At 35.3% G+C, this 21,694-nt stretch overlaps 1 protein-coding gene across 1 annotated transcript; it reads right to left on the bottom strand.

Annotated features, from left to right (window-relative positions):
- Positions 1 to 1,702: 1,702 nt before the first annotated feature.
- On the bottom strand, positions 1,703 to 15,459 carry LOC106871335 (MOB-like protein phocein). Its single transcript, XM_014917734.2, has 8 exons — positions 15,303 to 15,459; positions 10,237 to 10,299; positions 8,756 to 8,856; positions 7,982 to 8,024; positions 6,588 to 6,674; positions 5,192 to 5,271; positions 4,605 to 4,716; positions 1,703 to 3,219 (listed from the first exon to the last, which is right to left on the bottom strand). The coding sequence occupies exons 1-8, from the start codon at positions 15,360 to 15,362 to the stop codon at positions 3,094 to 3,096; spliced, it is 672 nt and encodes a 223-aa protein (XP_014773220.1). The 5' UTR covers positions 15,363 to 15,459; the 3' UTR covers positions 1,703 to 3,093.
- Between the last annotated feature and the right edge of the window lie 6,235 nt (positions 15,460 to 21,694).

Raw genomic sequence — 21,694 nt, forward strand, 5'->3', positions numbered from 1 at the left:
GACTTCAAATACACCCCAGAATGGCATTACAATCATAACTGACCAAATTACAAAATTTAAAGTAATTAAGATTACTTAAATGAGCAACCTGCCAATGGTTATATATTACTATATACCTGTCAACACAGTATATAGTAATATGTACTATATTATCTAGCCCATACCAGCATGGAAAACATGGAAAATTGTGATGAAAGGAGACAGAAAAAAGTTGTAACAGTACCCATAAGATTTGAGCACCATATCTCCTGTAAACCATATAACTGCTAACCACTATAACAAAGTGACATCACAACGTTATCTGTCCAAGTTAGAAAGCTTTACCTAAGATGCTTAAATTATATATATGTATTAGTTGAATAGAGCCAAAATACAGCCTGGTTTTCACATTCTTCACTAAAGTATTCCAACAAAATCAGCACCCCCACACTCAGTGCACTCATCAGACTTCAAATGTATTTCACTGACAGTTGAGTTCTTGACAACTTTAATACCTCTTAGAACACTCCAGCCAGCCGGTTGGAGCATTCTAAGACGTACTAAACACATTTGAAATCTGATGAGTACACCATGCATGAAAGTGCCAATCCTGTCAAAATACCATACTAAAAAATGTGAAAAACCAGATTATGTCTCAACTTTATTCAACTAATATACACATTCACACAAATTCGAAACAATATATATATATATATATATATATATATATTACACATAAATACACACATAATCATCATCATTTATATAAAATGTACACAAATAGGATTGCCCAGATGGACAACTGTATTTAGTTATAAATATTCGGTGTTAATATACTTATATTTTTATATTTGTAAATTTATGTTTTTATAATTTTATTTTAAATTAATCTGAGTAACTGATTTCAGAGGAGTAATGTTACTAAGGCACTAATGCTCCTAGAAAAGCATGAATGCCATAGTATTTCAAGCTTAATATTATTAACAATGTTTGCAGTGTCAAGTCTGAAAATAAAATTTAATACAATAGACACTTAAAACTACTTTAAAACATTCCAAATTCGAACCAGTTCTTTTACTAAGCATAACACATTCTATTTTACTGCACCCACACACCACATTAACCTTTTAACATTTAAATTGGCCATATCTGGCTCAAATATTCAACGTGCTTCATGTACAAACCAGGCAAGTCTGACCTCTCACACATACTCTAGAACGTCATCCTAAAAATATATCATTGACATCTAAAAGCTAAGAGATAAAATGCATGGCTAACTCAAAACAATGTGAATAAAAAAACATTACATTTGACACTAATTTTAATGCTAGTGTATTAAGCAGAAAAGACTTCAATTTTAGCAAGCTGTCATATACTGAACAGGTGTGAAATTTAACATCCACCCCCACACCTTATCAATCTTTCACATTATATTACACCAAACTGCAGCTGAAGGATATTTATTTCATATTTTCATGAAAAATAATGTTCTCACAAACCACTTCCACTAGACATTTCCAGTTTATTATGACAACTAGCAATACCTATCAAAGTGAAATTCAAGTTTTCCTGTTTCATTCAAATATGCTTTCCCCACCTTGTTTTCTTTTAAGAATTCTCCCTTACCCTTCAATGACATTTCTATGGTTGAAAAGTAATGCACAAATAAAATATAAAAAAAAAGAAAAGAAAAAAGAGAGAGAAAAAAAAGAAAAGACCTAGGTGAAATTTGAGACCTTTTACATTAAAAATATTTAAACAAAAATCTGAAATACTTGAAAGAAGCTCTAAGTCAATTAGCTTCTAGTTACAGTTACTGAAAACAAAGGATCTGATATTTTGAGAATTTAGACTAAAACTATAAGGCTATTTAAATATTTATATTTGGTTTTTGCTAGTTAATCATTGTCTGGTTATTTTATTGTTAACCTTGTCATGTTGTATTCCTGCTGTAGCAAGAACAGGTTAAACATTATCTCTGTCAGATACTTGGTAAAATGGTAATGGAAAACATGCATAAGAAAAAAAAAGATGCAGCCGATTTTGTCCATTAGCTTGTCTGCAATCGTTAATCTTTTACTTGTTTCAGTCATTACATATATATATATATGCGGGTGACACGTAAAAGCACCCACTACACTCTCTGAGTGGTTGGCGTTAGGAAGGGCATCCAGCTGTAGAAACTCTGCCAAATTAGATTGGAGCCTGGTGTTGCCATCCTGTTTCACCAGTCCTCAGTCAAATCGTCCAACCCATGCTAGCATGGAAAGCGGACATTAAACGATGATGATGATGATATATATATATATATATATATATACACATATGAATACATATATATATATATACACACACACATATATATATATATACACATACTTATATAGATATACACAGGTAAATACGTATACATACATATACACACATATATACATGTGTGTATGTAATATATATTCATATATAGGTGTATGTGTATGTGTGTGTGTATGTGTATATATATATATAAATGTGTGCATATTTACACATGTAAATTATATATATATATACATATACACACATACACTATATATAATATAATATATATATGTATATATATTATAATATACATGTTTTATATATATATATATACACACACACACACATATATATATACACATATCTTGTAAATAATATATACATATATTTTTATTTCAATCAGAAATAACGAAACCTGTATATATTTCTATTTTCTTTAAGTCGATTTTTAACAGATTCTGTTTAATAGCTGAACTTATTTTTTTTGTGTTAAGAATCTAGTATGTCAATTTAAACATAAATAAGATTATCATAATAGAAAATAAAATGGTCAAAAAAAGACCAGTTAGCACTTCGAGTGTTGAAGCTCTTCATAGTTTCTTCCTACTTGCAACAACTCCCAATACACTTTGCTACAGTTGTGTAATTGGTTTATTAAGGTGTTCACAGTTGTCATCAGTAGAGAAACTGGTTGTCAAACCCTGGCTACTATTGTTTAAGTAAAAACAGTTTTACTTAGCCGAGCAGAAACAGTACAGTAATTTTAAGTTTTTGGTTTTGGGGTTTTTTTTTAACAGTAATCACTTTTGTTTTTTCAAATCAAGCTTCACTCTCTCCATTCAGAGATGCCTGGTCTTCCAGAATTGGTACTATCAGACTGTCCTTCGGCATCAAATTATATTTGGTAACAAATGTGGTAAACCGTCTACAAAGATTAGTCTCATTCTGAAAGGAAGAAAAAGAACTTTAAAGAAGAGAAAAGATATTTTTTTTAAAAATAGCAATCATCATCATCGTTTAACATCTGCCTTCCATGCTGGCATGCGTGGGGCGGTTTGACAGGAACTGGCCAGGCATTAAGGGGACGTAACTCAATGATGCAAATGTCCAGCACGCTACCATTAATAAATATTGCTCTCCAAAAAACAATGTTCAAATAGTTCAAAGTGAAAGTATGTTACCCTATTGTTTGTATTGTGCATAACAGCGAAGATATTGAAAAAACAAGAGACAGGTGATGGCTATGAATGAGGATGAATAAATGAACTTAACTGTTCAAGGAAAGTGAAAACTGATAGATTAAGTTCCAACAATTCATATATTTAGCAACAACACAGGAATGGAATTTTGGACAAAGAAGTATGGTATACTTATAATAAAAAGCAGAAGGCATTGTTAGCAGATGGTGGTGAAGGATATGGAAGAGAATGGATATATGTACTTAATACTATTAGTCAACGATATGAAAGAGATTGCAATGAAGGAATTATCTGGTAAAGAATACCAGAGAAGAATATAATTATATGAACGAAACATATTAGCAATAAATATGTGTTGTATATGTAATTAAATGGAAGCAGGGGTTGTCAAAAGAATAAGGAAAAACTCCAGAAGTTGGAAAGTAAAGACTAAGAAATTGAAGACATTTCAGGGAGCATTGCTCTGAAAAGTGATATTCAATGGCTTTGCCTGCATAGGAAAAGTATAAGAACAGATTTGATAAGTTGCAAGGAAAGTAAAAGCAGCAAAAAGAATGGTTTGGAACCATTGTAAGAGTGACACAGTGGAGACAGCATTGATAAGGATGAACATAAGGGAATCAGAAGAGAGGAAAAAGAGATATGATGAAGAGGGAAAAACAATGCATGGAGATATAAGTTACAAGCATGGATTATCTTCATTACTGATATCTCTGATATGAAAATGGCTGTGAAAATCAAACCTAAACGTTTGAACAGAAGCATTAATCTGTGTAACACAAGAAAAAGTGCTTAGAAGAAACTATGTGAAATATGAAGATGATAAAATTGTTGAATCCCACTTAAGCAAACTGTGTGGTATAAAAGGTGAAAAGATAGAATATAATATTGCATATTGTTCAATGGGAACTATGTGGAGAATATAATTTGTAGAGAGCTGATAAATGGTATGAACATTAACCTAAAGTAGTGAAAGAAAATGAGAAAGTTAAGTTGTGGTATTTCATCATTCCGTATGATCAAGTTATTAAGATAAGAAGACCATGAATTGTTAAAGTCAACAAAAAGAAAGACACTGCACAATAGAGCAGTAAATATAGTAAATATATTTTCAAAAAATCAGAAAATTACCTCAAATTTGTCAAACAGCATTCTGTGATGAAAATAAGCGTGAGAAAATATTCGATAGACCCTTCTACAAACAGACCCGAGCTTGGCTACAGATGACTCTTTTATACTGACCCTGCAAATAAATAAATAAATGGAATTTTAAAAATGCAGCAAGATTTTAAAGATATTTCAGTATGTCAGTGAAGACAATTACAATTACCATACCTATACCTATGTATGCCTATATATGCTACCTGTTGTCAATATATGCGATTCTCAGGTGAAGTATAGCTCATAGCAGCAAACATTTTGCATATTGTATAGCCAACAACTATTTCATTAGCTTGAAACACTGGTGCATCAGTATACCTCAGTTTATTTTTTGGATTACAGGAATAAATTTGCTTTAGCAATGGTGTTAGAAAACTCAACATGACTTGCATACAAATATTTCTTAGTTAAATTAATAGAATAATATCATCATCATCATTGTTTAACGTCCGCCTTCAAATCTACAATCAAACACTTTTGTTTTGAATAACAAAAGCATGGCAATTATTGTTCATTATTTAGGATTACGAAAAAGATAATTAAAATTAGAAACTTACCGGCTTGGAAAATACTTAGTGCTATTTAATAGACAAGCAGCTCCATCTAATGTATGTCTTGTGTAATCAATAGCAGGACACTGCAAACAAATAAAAATGCTATATTTTTACAGAATATATATATATATATATATATATGTATGTATGTATGTATGTATGTAAAGAAACTAAGAGCTTTTCGAAAGACTATTTTCTTTTCACTACCGTCACAAGTTGTTGTCAATAGAAAAACGTATGTTGTTGCAGGTAAACAGTGAGTTGTGAAGAGAATGTTCTGGCTGGCTTTAAATATTTGAGAAGTTCTAAAAAATACAGCGAAAATGGATTAAATCAGCTTATGAAAAAAAAACATTGTTGTCTTATTGACTGCCAGACATGATAACTATTCTTTCCATTTAATCAAAATTCCGGTTAATACCATGAGTAACAATTATAAGCAGCAATTGTATAATTTCATTGTTTTGACCATTTAAAATAAGTCTGAAATTGGCTGAGATGTCAAGGTAGATAACTTACAAATGTTTGCGATATCAGTTTGAGAAAGAAATTATACTATGTCTTTATAATAGGACTGAATGTCTAATTTTACACACGTTTAAGCATTCTTTTCTTAAGACAAAAAGAAAAAACAGTAAATAATAGTGAGAAAAATTAAGGAATTTTTTTATACTAAATATTTTTATCAATGCGAGACAACTACTATGTAATATTTTACTTTCTTTAAGAGTTAAGCTCTTTACCATTGAAATTAACAAAATCTAACCATCACAAAGACAAAGCAACTTGATCAAATTAGCCATGTCTAACCTTGTTAACACACAACCATTACATCAACCCCAGTGCATAACTAGTACTTATTTAAACGACCCCAAAAGGATGAAAGGCAAAGTCAACCTCAGCGGAATTTGAACTCAGGACGTAATGGCAGCCAAAATACCACTAAGCATTTCGCCTGTCGTGCTAACGATTCTACCAGCTCACTGCCCTAAATGTATATATATATTGTTGTATTAAGTTGCTGCTTGTATACATATATGTAAATACTTGTAAATTTATACTATGGAATAACGGTGCTGAGACAGCAGTAGGTATAATTTTCTACCTTAAGCCTGAAACAAGATCTTGTACATATTTAACCAAAAGTTTAATTCATTATCTTTCTTTTGCTCAACTACAGCCTGTGTTTTTTAAGGTGGTATTGGCATCATTTGGCATCTATTTTCACCGTGTGGAGAAGCATAATGCCAATCCCTTGTTATAATTATGTATATAATTATTATGATATATATATATATATATATATATTCATGGATGGTATCTCAACCAGTTGCGAACTAGCAACATTGAAGAATTATTCTCAATTACAATTTTTTGATATAAGAAATTTGAATAATACCTCTTTTGGGGTCTTATGTGCAGCACACAGGAAGATCCATTGTTCTGTGGCAGTCATCTGGGTACAGCTATCTGGATTACATTCATTCTGAAACAAGTTTTCAAAATATGTATTGACTCAATAAGTAGTGTGTAAATACATAAATAGATAAATGTTGTTGATGTCATAAGAATTTACAAACTTTCGAGAGAACATGAAATGATTCTTTTTTGAAACATTGGTTCTTACAGCACACATAAAGTAATAGTATGTACATATTGGGTCAAAAAACCCATTTGGATGAAAAGAGTCAAAGGCTGCCAAGAGAGACAAACCCACATCTGTCTACAGAAACTGTGGGTTTTATAGTACCAATGGGCAAGCTTTGACATTTTCTATCCAAACAAGTTTTTCAATCTAATATTTACATGCTGTTATTTATAGCTTTATGCATGCTTTGAGATCCACAGAAATATATATGTAAAATGGTTGGCATTAGGAAGGGCATCCAGCTGTAAAAACCATGCCAAAACAGACAATGGAGCTTGGCAAAGTTCCTAGGCTTACCAGGTCTTGTCAAATTGTTCAACCCATGCCAGCATGAAAGACAGATGTTAAATTATGATGATGATGATGATGACACAACACACACACACATTGACTGCTAAGGCATAAATAGTTGGAGGGTAAATATAGTCAAATAGTGTACTACAAATAAAGTCACCAGAATTGGCAGGCTAGATATAGTCTAAAGAAGTAAGATTCTAGAGAAGAAAGAATAGAATCTGAGATAAAAGGTTTTGTAAACAAATGAAAGTTAAATATAGCCATTAAGTGAACTTATATGGGAGTAATATAGAGTTAGAAATTCAGACAATCAGAACTTCAACCAAGATGTATAAATGCTATCAAAACATATTGGAATAAAACAGAAATTTACTGTTGATAATACTTCAGCTTCCAACATCTACCAACTCTCTACAAAGCTTAGTAAAGATCCACAATGGTGTAATGCTCTCATCACACTGAGATAATGCTGCTACTGCACACACAGAGTAAGGGTTACTCATGGCAGTAAAGTCAAAAGAGAGCACCCTGATTAAGCATGGCCAACTTACGACCAGTCAGTCAGAACCAATTGTGGTCCTAAGTCGACAACGACCTGCATTGATCTTAATACTTGCTTTGTACTTATTTTATTGATCCTGGAATGCTGAAAGGTAAAGTCAACCAATGTAGGGTTTAGATTTAGAACCCAAGAAGGACATAACTCTACATCCCAAGCCATTTTGCTTGACACTATCAATTCTGCCAAATATGTTCAGATTTTCTACGAAATAAACAAAAAAGTTGGGGAACTGACTGATATTAATAATGCTCAAACTGATATTTAAAATCATAAAATGTTAAATTACCTGCAGCTTAACAGCAAGTCCATTGAGCTCCATACAGAACTGCCTACAATGTAAATGAAAGATTACACTTATACAAAGCTTCAGCAATAAAGTTACAAAACACACACATTTTATATTCTATACATACATACACACAACTCATACAGACAAATACACATATAAATGTAATCAAATGCAACACTGGTCAAACTCAGTCATATTTGAATTCAGAACTCTTAAGACACCAAATGGCCCATCAATCAATAACAGAAACGAACTGAATATTCAGCAAGAGAATGCTCATCACAGTTGATAGTATTTTACTTTTAGAATATTTTACTCAAGAGATTAGCTCATGGAAGTCATGGTTCTAGATTAAAGATAGACTATAATCTAAGAATATGACTAGGAAAAATAAGACCAATAGTTAATATCATTTAATGATAATAATAATAAGAAAAATAATAAGAAGAATAATCTTCATTTACATGTCAGTTTCAAAGACATCCATACATTATTCATCCTTTCCTTCTATCATTCCAAATCTACTTCTTGTATATGTTATCTAAATACTGATTTTTCATATTAGTAATGAGCCAGAGATATTGGCACAAAGTCAATTGATTTTCTTTAGTGTCACTACTTTCTCATTTCTGTATAAATATATCAACACATCAAATACTACGAATATTTTTAAAATGTTACAACATATGAGGAAAAGAAGCATTCAAATTTCCTCTATCAAAAGAAAATTATCTACGGAATTACTTCATATAATTCAATGTTTTTTTTTACCTTAGATGCTCATATTTCCACACACCTTCTTCTTGACCTTCAGGGGGAGTGAGGATGGCATCTATGTTTGTTACATCTTTACGTATAGATTGTTGGATAAACTGTAGAGAGAAACAACAGGACTTTACAAGCAAAACATGAATAAATAAACCGGTTTCGAGAAATCAGTAAAAAAATAACTGCGAAGGAAAGAATGTGAATGACATTAGATATAAGCAGTAGTTTAAGGCAAAAAAATAACACACTCACTGATGGTATCTGAACCCAGTATCTATTATCCAGTAGTGTACTTGTGTCACTTTTTCTCTCAAATTGGTGTTTATCATTATTTACATTATTTACATTTGACGGATATTTGTCCTCATCTTGTTTGTTGTTAACACGTTTCAGTTGATATACCCTCCAGCCTTCATCAGGTGTCTTGGGGAAATTTTGAACCTGGGTTCCCATTTCTAAGGTATTTTTTGATGTTATTGTTATTATTATTATTCAGGTTACTGCCTGGAATCGAACTCAGAATTTTGGGGTTAGTAAGCCACGCTCTTAACCACTACGCCATAAGCCCGTGGGCATATGGTGTAGTGGTTTTTTATGGCGTACAGTGTTTATCATGTCTAAGATCATCAAGATAAATTATTTTCTAAATGATTAAATGTTTGTTTTTCTTAATCCTAGTGATAGATTTACTGAACATATTTTGTCAATTCAAATCAAATGAACAAGAGTAAATAGAGCTCCAATGGATGTTATCCATTTTTGCACAGTCTCATGTTTATATCTTGTTTTCTTGCTGTTTATGTTTCAGATACAAGTTTTAAACCTTTCATAATTATCTTTTTGATACTAAGATGACTTTGAATTGGAGTCAATATTTCTAACTGTTCCTATTAACTTGTCTTTTAAGAGTTAATATTAATCTATTGACTTGTCATTTTTGTGCAAGGAAGGAAAAACTGATATTTACAAGAATACATACACTTTTCTTTGTCTATTGATAAAGATGTACTGTTTACAGAATTTAAATAATTATTTTGTAGCTTGTAAAAATAGTTTTTATCTTCTTTAATGTAGAAGCATCAGTGGATGTTGTCCGTAAATGATTGAATCAGCACTATCAGCAAACCTCTCCATCACCCTATTACTTTAATGATTTTCCATGCTGGCATATGTTTGAAGGGTTTGCAGTACAACACACACCAGAAGCCTTGGCTTTCATTTACCTATTACATGAGAGATACTGTTCTGAGATCTAGTGATCATTTTGTCAGTTTGTATATCTAAGATTATATTGTCTTAATGTGTCTTTCTCTTTTTTTAAGAATGGTAGGGTGTAACTTGAGGCAATGTGGTTGCTAGTTCTAGCAGGCTGTGTGACTGCTTGAAGATAGCTCCACTTGCAGTTCAGTAAACAAATCACTCAAGTAAGTTTCACCAACAGAGGCCTTGCATAAGAGACAATAACACATATATCAGTACATTACCTGTTGAACTGCAAGAGTACTCTCCATTTCATCAAAGGATTCATCAGGCCAATGGCACCATTTCTAGGTAAATAAGAAAACAATATATTAATTGCTTAGGAACACACAAGAAGTATACCTATTTTAATTATCTTTAAATACTTAATGATGATTAATCATATAGGAACAACCCAAGCGGGGATACTTTTCCATTCTCATTTAATCCTTTATCATGCAACTCAATAGAAATCAAGCCAAAAAGGGAGGCTTGACATAGTAGCTTAATCTGCAGTAAATAGCAACCGAATCTCCTTCATATCACCTACTACCATCTTTAAAAACACAAAATGCATGTTAAATAATTTAATCCTAGAAACACTAAGACTTATGGTGGTTGTTGTTGTTGGTGGTGATGGCGGACTACTTTAGGATAAGAAAGTGGCTCTACCTCATGTTGATCATACAGAGGGAGGAGAAATTCAAGTTGATGGAAATGTGGTAGATAAAAGAAACTAAGGATACAAAGTGGGGAAAAAATTGCTGGGTCATCATGGCAGTTGTTCAAAATATCTGGTGAGGTGGGATTCATGATAACTATTGAGATAGTTAATCAAGTATCAAGGAAAGTATCATATCTGACAACTGATATAAATGCATCATTGTAAACTGCTACAAAGGTAAAGGAGAACCATTGGAGAGAAGTTATAGAAGAATTAAGCAATTGGAATGTCATGAAGAGAATCATAGAACAAGTGATTTGTAACAGAGTAAACTTAGATGAGATGCAGTTTGGCTTCATGCTCAGTAGAAGTATAATAGGTGCAATAGTGAGGCAACTGCAGGAGGAATATTTGACTAACAGAAAACCACTATTCCTGGCATTTGCTGACTTGGAGAAGGCTTTAGCAGGGTATTACATTCAGTAATATGGTGGTCACTAAGGAAATTAAGTGTAGATAAAGACTTTGGATAGGGTAATGAAGGCTGACCAGAAAATGCTGCATCTCACAAAGGAGATGACAGAAGGCCATACTAACTGGATATGTCTAGTGCTACAGGAGACCAGTCCACCCATGACCAAACATACTAGACATGAGACTAGTGTCTTAGATGCCATGATATCATATATTTATTCTTCACCAAGCCCACCTTATATCTTCACACCCTCCTCCTGACTACCATCCCTTCATCACTCACAACTCCCCACCACCTCCATCAGACTGCATCTTCATTATCCAGTTCACTTCACTGTGACCCTTCATCCTTCTCTTAGATCCACCTCACCCTCACCTACCCAATACACTTTAACTTCATCATTATACTTGTCCTGCTGTACTTCCAGCCAGTACACTCTCTCTTGAATTACCCCTATTGCCATCCAACATCTCCTCTTGCCTTCACACCTCTAGGGTGCTCTCCAGCTTTTCAATCTCTCACTGCATCCACCTACTACCCCCTTAACCCTTTCTCTCACTGACCTCTTATGACGAACTACCCACCTGAGAGGCTTTCTCTGCATTCACACTGCTCTCCCATCACCCACCCATCTCTATGACTCCTTCCAGCCTCTCTTTTCCATTATTCTCACTACATTTACCCAATACTACACTCAGCCTCATTTTTTCTTTTCTCACTTTCCTCTAACCACAGCATCTCTATCTTCTCATTTCTCCTTCTCTGGGCTACCCACACACCTCTCTTACCTTCAATGACTTTCTCAGGATTCCTTACCTCCCTCACCTATTTTCCTTTCTTTATCCCCTTTTCCTCAAATCTTGTCAATATCCACCCTTATAACGTAGAATAGCCCTGGATCTTCTCTACACAAACTACCTTATAACCTTTCTACTGTCCCTCTCATTTTCAATAACCCATGACAGTAATCCTTTCCCTTTCCCCCTGTACCCTGTATTACACCCTCCCAAATAGTATGTATTCTGTTATTCTCTCCTTTACCACTGTCACACAACTATAAATCTATTCTTATCATCTTACTTTCTTCCCTATCATCAATCCCCACCTAGAAATGTTGCACCCTATCTCTTCTAGTCTCCTTCAGTTATGGAGGGGGGGGGGGCACTTTAGACCAATACTCTTGCAAGCTGCAAAGCAATTTAATATTAGTGTCACAAAAAAAGCACCCAGTTGGCATTAGGAAGGGCATCCAACTGTAGAATCATGCTAAAACAGACAATGGAGCACAACAGTGTTTCCATTCCTCAAATCCTGTCAAATCATTTAACACAAGCCAGCAAGGAAGATGGATAGATGATGATGACAGAAGGGATTTATATGCTTGTTAATTTCAATTTCTGCAGGTTCAGCTATTGAGGGATTTTCTACATGGTTACTTGATCTGGCAGAAATAGCAGCCAATTCTTTTTCAAATAACATCCTACCATCTTAAATAAGGAAAATACCTATTAGATAATTTATCCTACATAACCCTAAAAATGGAACAACTACAGTTGGAATGTTTTTGATTATAAACTTGCTGAATCAGAATTGACCTTCAGCTAAGCATCTTCTGCATGCTACCATGACCAATGTTTACTGGGGTTAGTGGGGAAGGTAACAAGGAGCTTTTTATTAATTCAAAATACACCATTAAATATTTCATTATGAAGCATGAACTAATGAAGAATCTATGCAGTCAATTGACCTGCAGGAAATAACAACTGAATCTTCCTCAAATTACACTTTGTCATTTTAAAAATAGGGCACATTGGACAACATTATCCTCCCTCTCTCTCTGTATATATATATATATATATATATAAACAAGGTGGTTATGGTTGACTTAAGGATAATCTACACTAGCATGACAGAGAAACCTGATTGTAGCAGTAATTAACTTAATTCTTACATATATAAATACCTGCATTCTATTATGTGTCAGACGTCAGATACAACAATAAAAGAAATAGAGTGAGAGTAGGTACACAAGCTTGACTAGACTGGCTGAAAGTATCAATGATTAATGTTCAGGTGGGACACCAAAGTACATAGTCCTAACTTAAGGATAATCAACAGTATCACTATGAAGCAGATTATATGCAAACTTTGGTTATGATGGTTAAAAACACCAACATGTGCATAGAAAAGAAACCTAAAGATAAACTTGTTACAAAGGTTATACCCTTTCCCTACAAATTTATAGTTTGTGCCAATGTTAGAAATGTTTCTTATAGAAGAGAACTGGACTTAATACCTTGCAGCATTTAACTACATTCCTTTATGTTTTGAGTTCAATTCCTTCCAAGACCAACTTTACCTTTCATTTTTTTCAGGATTAATAAAATCAACTTCACACTTGTGAACGTAAAGCCTTTCCAGTATAGTTTTCCCAACCAGGCATTAATTATTAATAAAATTAGAAATATAGTGCAATACTATTTCCAAAGATAGTTGTGGATATTTTAGTCAAGTGCATTAAGAAAATTCCAAACAATGAGATTTACTTTCCAACATAATGCCCTTGCAGTCCACACACTTCTTCCATTGGTATTGTAGTGCTTGGATCTCACGGATGAAGCTTCATCCAGATGGTGAAAAAGGTCATCAGCAGCAGATATGACATTTTCATCAGCGCAATATTGGCTCCCAGTAAAAAAATTTTTTTCAATTTGGGGAACAGATGTTAGTCAGATGGAGCCAAATCAGGAGAATGGGGAAGGTGATCAGCTAGTTCGAAGCCACAGTCATTGAACATAAAGGACTTGTGTATTGGAGCATTGTCCTGATGAAACAAGACCCCTTTCATCAATTTTCCTGAACATTTGGTCTTGATAGCCTTTCATAATTGTCTCAGCAAGTTGGCATAGTACTCTCCTGTGATGATGTGGCCTTTCTGAAAATAAATCAACAAACAATGCCTTTTGCATCCCAAAAACTGAGGCCCATCACCTTCCCTGCAAATGAAATGATCTTGGCCTTCTTCGGAGCAGGTGAGGAGGGGTTTTGACTGCATGGATTGTTTCTGGCTCAAAAAAACAGAATAGCTGAAATTAATGCTGACAAGATTTCGCAGCGCTAGCATCACTCCTTCATAGTCGACCTATGAACTTTTCAGCCCCCTCTCGTATATAGAGGCTGATACTAAAGTAATTACTGGGGACAAAAGTAAACAAAAATAATAGGGAGGGCATCATTCCGTGGTCGACGAAACGGTTTGTTTTGCTTTTTGAAGAAATTTTAACAAGCGAGCTGATAAAATTGGAAATTCCGAGGCACGGTGTCGTACAAGGATAGATTCTTCCAGCAATCCTTTCCGGGTGATAGATTAAAAATAAATAACCTATATACAGAATTTTTTCTGTTATAATTCCATTCACATCAAAGATGTCTTCGTTATAGGAAGGAAAGGAGATACTAAACTTCGTTTCATGCCTTCTGTACATTATTCAGTTTTAACTAACTCCCTAACTGCCCCCAAATTTGTGGGAGGGGCAGAGTTAATTAAATCGATCCTGTAGTTGGTGAGCACTTTATCTTATTGACTCCGGAACGGTAAAAGATAAAGCTGACCTCTGTGGGGTTTAAACCGAAAAGATCGTATCTAAATAAATACCTAGAAGTGTTTTGTTTCTGTTCTTAGTTAAGTAAGCTATGATTTCAATCTGTATATATATATATATATATATATAAAAATTTGCTTTATAAAGGAAGCCAATAAAAACAAATGTGAAAATCTAGCTGGATCTTGCTTGAACAGGCGAACAGTTGTTAAAGAAAGACATTAAAAAAATGTTAACATTGTTGTTAAGACACAGGTCAACTGTGAACAGATCTAATGGTCAAATGCGTTCCACTGGTGATGACCATTTCGTTTTCGTCTTAGGAGTAGCATATATAAGACTACATTATTCGATTTTCTTCTTTAAAACAGCAGGATATGATTTGAAAGAATTTAGTAACTATTTCTAGCAGACCGAGCGATCGCATCTGCAAAAAGAAGTCGAAGGGAAAAAAAGGCGTAAACCTGTCCCCTACATAAAACAAGGGGTTAATCAAAATAAGAATGAACAGAATTATAAAAGAGAAAGACGGATGTTAGGACTGTTAGTGTTTGTTTTGTTATTAAATACCTCATATTTCGTGCCAGGTCGATTACGACGAACAACTGCCGGGGTATCAGCCATTTTCATGATTGAAAGATTTTTATTTCAGTTGTTGAATATAAAGATGTCGCTGCTGTCGTCTTATTTCAGTCGTGACTAAGTAAACGATAGCAGCGACCTCATACAACATTAACTAGGGGGAGTTAACTCTGAGACATTATTGTTTTCATTTATGCTTTTTGATTCTTTTCTCTCTTTTTGTTTTTAAGACCAGATTCTATTAATCTTCTACTATTAAGAATTAGTGGAAGCGCAATGGCCCAGTGGTTAGGGCAGCGGACTCGCGGTTTCGATTCCCAGACCGGGCGTTGTGAGTGTTTATTGAGCGAAAACACCTAAAGCTCCACGAGGCTCCGGCAGGGGGATGGTGGCGAACCCTGCTGTACTCTTTCACCACAACTTTCTCTCAGTCTTTCTTCCTTTTTCTGTTGTGCCTGTAATTCAAAGGGTCAGCTTTGTCACACTGTGTCACGCTGAATATCCCCTGAGAACTACGTTAAGGGTACACGTGTCTGTGGAGTGCTCAGCCACTTGCACGTTAATTTCACGAGCAGGCTATTCCTTTGATCGGATCAACTGGAACCCTCGATGTCGTAACGAAAAATTTGCATACTACGTGGGACATCATGTTAATTTACTACGACTTACAGTTTTTGTTGACACAACAACCTCCCAATCATCAGCTATCTCAGTTATCTCGACTTTACCTTTCATCCTTTCGTGGTCGATAAATTAAAGGCCAGTTGCATACTGGGATCGAGTTAATCGACTGGTCCCCTCCCCAAGCATTTCGAGTCTTGTGCCTAGAGTAGAAAAGGACAAATTTTAGAGAGAAAAAAAAAAACGCATATATCTCGATAGAGATTGAAAGACAAATTCTTATCTACTCTAGGTACAAGGCCCGAAATTTGGTGGGAGGGGGCCAGTCGATTAGATCGACTGTACTCCACTGGTACTTAATTTATCGACTTCGAAAGGATAAAAGGCAAAGTCAACCTCGGCGGAATTTGAACTCACAACATAAAGACTAACGAAATACCGCTAAGCATTCCGTGCTAACGTTTCTGCCAACTCACCGCCTTAGAAAGAAATTACATTTCATCATCTATTTCTTCCAAATCCTTCTGTTAAAACTGTATTGAAACCATTTATGGGAATTTCAATTTTTTTTATTACAGCAACTGGTCACACACAACAAGGTTTAACGGAACCTAGTGAAGCAAGGCAACACGCTCTCAGCATTACTACGGGTGATGGCGAGGCTCAGGCGTTGGGAAAGCCAAGCGCCTTCACGTTCAGTCGACAGCAAGCTCATTCCTGATCGAAAACGATCCCTAAGGACGAAACAATTGGTGGATGTCGTCCGAAAGAGAGTGCCACGAAATCCATGACGGAGCATGAGGCAAATGACTAAAAGTTTCGATATCTCCCAGACAACCATACAACAGGCCGTGCATAAAGACTTAAATTGTAAGTCATTAAATTACAACGTCGATACCAAATTTCGGCCACTTCCCAAACAAAGTGACAGGACAAGTGCAAGAAATTGGTGGAGGAGATTCAGAGCGCCGATAACAATGTCTTCATCTGGTCGGGTGAAAAGACATTCGCTGTGGAGACTGTAGCGAACACCCAGAATGACAGGATTTTGACCACGAGATCGGATACTCTTCTCGAAGGTGACCGTAAGGTGTTTCGCTAAATGAAACCCGCGGAAGTGATGGTTTGGGCGGCAGTGTCATCCGATAATGGAAAATCTCCTTTGGTGTTCATTAAAAAGGGGACGAAGGTCAATTCGGCAATTTACATGAAAATGTTAAGATAATGTTTTGCCATAGTTACGTTTTCACGCAAGACGGCGCTCCTTCTTATACGTCCACTGTGACACAGCAGTGGTGCAAGAACCATTTCAACGGACTCTGTGACAAGAATGTGTGCCCCCACCCCTCCAAACCAGACGTCAACCCTATGGACTTCGCTATTTGGTCCATTCAAGAAAGTGACGTTTCGAAAGTTTCTTACAAAAACATGACCACTCTGACGAAAACCTTCGTCGCGTCACGGGATCGCTTAAGGGAAGAATTTGTCCGGCGTTCGTGTGACTCTGTTCTCGGCAGTCTCCGGACGATTGTTAAAGCAAAAGGCTGACATATTGAATGAAACGTATCTTAATATGTTACGTGACTATATTTAATTAAATCCTGAAGAAGTCATGTATTTTCATGCCCTCTTCTAAAAATTATGACTAAAATTCAATCAGGAATTCTTTACGGTGCACCCTATAAATGAGAAGGATCTTTTCTGTTTGTCTCACACTTTTCGATTTAAATTGATTTCGACGCAAAATGATTTCAAATTTGGTGTATTGTTGTAGCTTTGCAAGCTAAGTTTTGTAATTATGACGTGAAAAATTAGCTGATTATGGCGTGAAAAATTAGCTAATTACGGCGCAAAAGATTAGCTAATCATGGCGTGAAAAATTAGCTAATCATGGCGTGAAAAATTAGCTAATTATGGCGTGAAAAATTACATTAATATACCAAATTTCAAAAAGTGTGAGCCCAACAGAAAGGATCTGAACTTTAATATTTGATAAACACATCTTCTATATGGGTAACATCACGCTGGGTGCGTTATCGTATAGTCCACTCTTCACTGTCAACTATTTTACTTTTGTTACTTAACAGTTTCAGTTTGCAGCAAAGAAACATTTTCATTTTAAAACTTCATATCTTTTCTGGGTTTAATAAAATAAAATACTAGTGAAGTACTGTAGCCGGCTGCATTCTAGATGTAAATGAAATCATTACAGAACTAATCAATTCTATTTTTACTTGCAAAGAAACTAGAATAACAAAAAGATTTTACAAGGGGAATCACTCTTAGTAGCTATTTCAGGGGAACTAACTTTTATGACTGTTCATGATAGTGGTTTCGAATTTTGGCACAAGGCCAGTAATTTTAAAGGGGTAGGGTTAAGTCGATGAAGGACAAAGTCGACCTAGTTGGAATTTGAACTCAGAGCGTTAAGAGCCGGAAGAAATTCGCTAATGATTGTGCCAGCTCGTCACCTGATAAATGATCATGATAGTACAACTGTGACCGTGGACAAGATACGGGCTTAAAGTATCTAAATTAGTTGAAAGAAATGTCTTCAAACATCTAAATTACTACCAATACTTTCTATTAGACCAAACAATTTCTGTCGTATTCTAAATACTTGTCAAAGAATACAAATGGAATGTTATTTTCAAAAGGTATTACAATCGTTATTTTTCTACTACAGATTGAGTGGTTCCGTATCGAGTAACAACTACTGCTGCTTAGTAACAGCAGCAACAAGTCACACACACAGGTTTCTTCATAGGAATAATTGCAGATTTGTACGATTTAATGAGTGTCTTGTTTGGAATGTTCTTTAATTTCGGGTGCTTCTCTTTGTTATCATATTATTTTGCAGTTGTCTTCAGTTTTTCATTTACGTCTCTTTTATTATTTCATTAAGCACCGAGATATCTGGAATGTGTGTGTGCGTGTGTGTTTTCCACAATATTAGCTTGGGTTTTGATATTCGCATATGAAGTTTTCTGTGAATATCCATTTTCCTTTGGCACTGCTTAATAGTAGTTTGCATATTTATATCCCCTATTCCATTTCTATATTCGAGTTCTGTTTTTAATATTAGTCTGATTCTTTTGGGGTATTCCTTCTTAATTTTCTTCTTTATATATCTTGTTTTTCAAATGCGAACAGAAAAAACATCGTTACAACATACCTGTGGTGAGATTAGCCTTTGACCACTACTTCTACGCGGATGCTTGTTCATGCTAGAACACGTGCTCTGAAAAACACGGGAAAGAATACTATTCGATGAGCACGGATGACAGAGTCGCAGTGAGGTAACAAAGAGAAGTTAAGATCTTTGGCAGTTCCGATTCTACGTAGCTTTGCACAACTTTACAGCAGCATTTTCCCAAAATATTCATGAAGAGAGACAAGCTTAAAACAGTGAACCTGCTTACCTGGAGGGTCTTCCACGTATCTCGTTCGAAGACAGAATATTATAAAAATCTGATTTTGGCAGATGAAGTTGCAGATGTATCGGGCAACCAAGTGATAAATAAATCCCTGGAAGGGAGTGATCCACATATAAAATGTATTTTTTACATTCCACATGCGTTCGCTACTGTCATGACAACTGTTTTTATACCTAGTAGCAAACTAGGAGTATTCCAAGTCTTGTGCGCCGAGAGTTGTGGTAGCACTGCTGAGGAAGGGTTCGAATAATGAGAACATAACAGGCAACATGGGGTTGTATTTCTACCAACACAACCAAAGATTTCAGTAAAGGTGCTCACCTAGAGATTAGTGCTTATTACCAGTAGTTTATTTGGAGAGGCACAAATTTATGCAATCCCTGACGGATCTATACACGACAACCTCTACCTCATGCAAAACATTGCTGAACAAATTGGTACTAGACCTTACTTCAGCAAGACCTAGCTACTGTTTTTGTTGAATAGAATTTGTTGAAAAAAGCCGCAATAATTATGCACCAACCCAATATATAACCCAAACAACATTACTAAATAAAGAACCAGCAAAGATGAAGCGAATGTACTGCACAGAATTGGTAGAAGAGTGAACAAAATACTTTGTGTTAATTAATTACATTCCTTAATATTTTTAGTTCCAGACTTGCCTTGCTTGACTTTCATTTTTATTCTTCTATGGCTTCATAAAATGGTCACCAGTTAAGCACTTGAGTCAATTTAATCAACTATGCACTCCCTGCATCATTCCCTTTCCTCCCGCCCCCACCCCACCCTAACCCTAATCCCAACCCACCAGAAAATTTGTATCTTGAACTTACATTAGAAGTTATTCTAGGAGAGATGAAATGGGACACTTTGGTTTTAATGTCATTTTCAGGAAAACTAACCAAGTAAGTGAAGTAGAATCCCAAGCTTTAGACTAGTTACACCATATTCCAATGTGTCATAATAAGATGTGACTAAAAGTGTTGGTTTCAAGAAGAGCAGTGCCTCAAAAAAGAAGTTCCATTCAACTCATACCAGCAAGGAAAAGCAGATGTAAAAAAAAATTATGACTATGGTGGTGGTGGTGGCGGAGGCAGCAGCGGTGGTGGTGGTGGGTAAAATGTTGAGTGCCAGAGTGGGTGTCAACCCCCAAAAAGGCATGAGGCAACAATCTTCCTTACCATTCTGCCTCTCTCTCCCTCCTATCATAATGATTTCAATATGAAAGACTCCTTCAGATTTGCTCACATCTTATACACCTCACCATCACTTTTTCATACTGCTACCTATCACTCTCTCTCCCCAAACGTCACTCATTACTTTATCATTACTATTATATATTGATGGATTCTTGTATTATATTGTATCGGTGGCTAAGTATTCCACAGACACATTAAAAAAAAAACAGAGTAAAAATAAGAGTGAATCATAAGCTTTGAATAAATAGGCTCTACATAATGTATTGAATACTCAGTCACCAGTTTCTCATCATCATCATCATCATCATTTAACATCCGCCTTCCATATTATCATGGGTTGGACGATTTGACTGAGGACTGACGAACCAGATGGCTACACCAGGCTCCAATCTGATCTGGCAGAGTTTCTACAGCTGGATGCCCTTCCTAACGCCAACCACTTCGAGAGCGTAGTGGGTGCTTTTACGTGCCACCGGCATGAGGGCCAGTCAGGTTTGAGGATACTCTCTTCCTGCTTTTCCTCTATACTCAGAGCTTCTGAAATTGGTCATGTGCACTACTTTCCCTCCTGAGTGTGTGTGTGTGTGCACGCATGCACATGAGTATGTGACTGTGTGTGTGTGTGTGCAGTCATGTTTGTGGATGTGTGTGTGTATGCGCGTTTCTGAGTTTATATGTATGTTTTTGTTCCTCAGATACTTACAGCCTTTATGTAATCCTTTTTCAGACAGATATTCTCCATCTGAGTGACCTTGTTTGTCTGGAACAACCACTCAACAGAGATTCAAATACGCGTGCAAGTGTACAAACACACACACACACAAACACAAACACTCAGGGTAGTGAGGTGTCATATGAAAGAAGATTATACACCAAGATCAATCTGATCAATTATTCCTACTGGTCCACAAGTAAAAACCAAGCAAACAAAAACAAAAAGAAACTGGTTTTTGTGCTGAGAGACAACAGAAAAATAATTCGCTTTAATTGGAAGTACAATAGCCTTGCTGTGAGTTTAAGGCGAAGAGAAAACTGACAGCAAGGTCATGAGGTCAAGTACAATTATAGCCATTGTACAGAACAACCCTCAAACTACTTATATATATATATATATATATAT

This window comes from Octopus bimaculoides, chromosome 10, assembly GCF_001194135.2.
Source record: "Octopus bimaculoides isolate UCB-OBI-ISO-001 chromosome 10, ASM119413v2, whole genome shotgun sequence".
Lineage (NCBI taxonomy): Eukaryota > Metazoa > Mollusca > Cephalopoda > Octopoda > Octopodidae > Octopus > Octopus bimaculoides.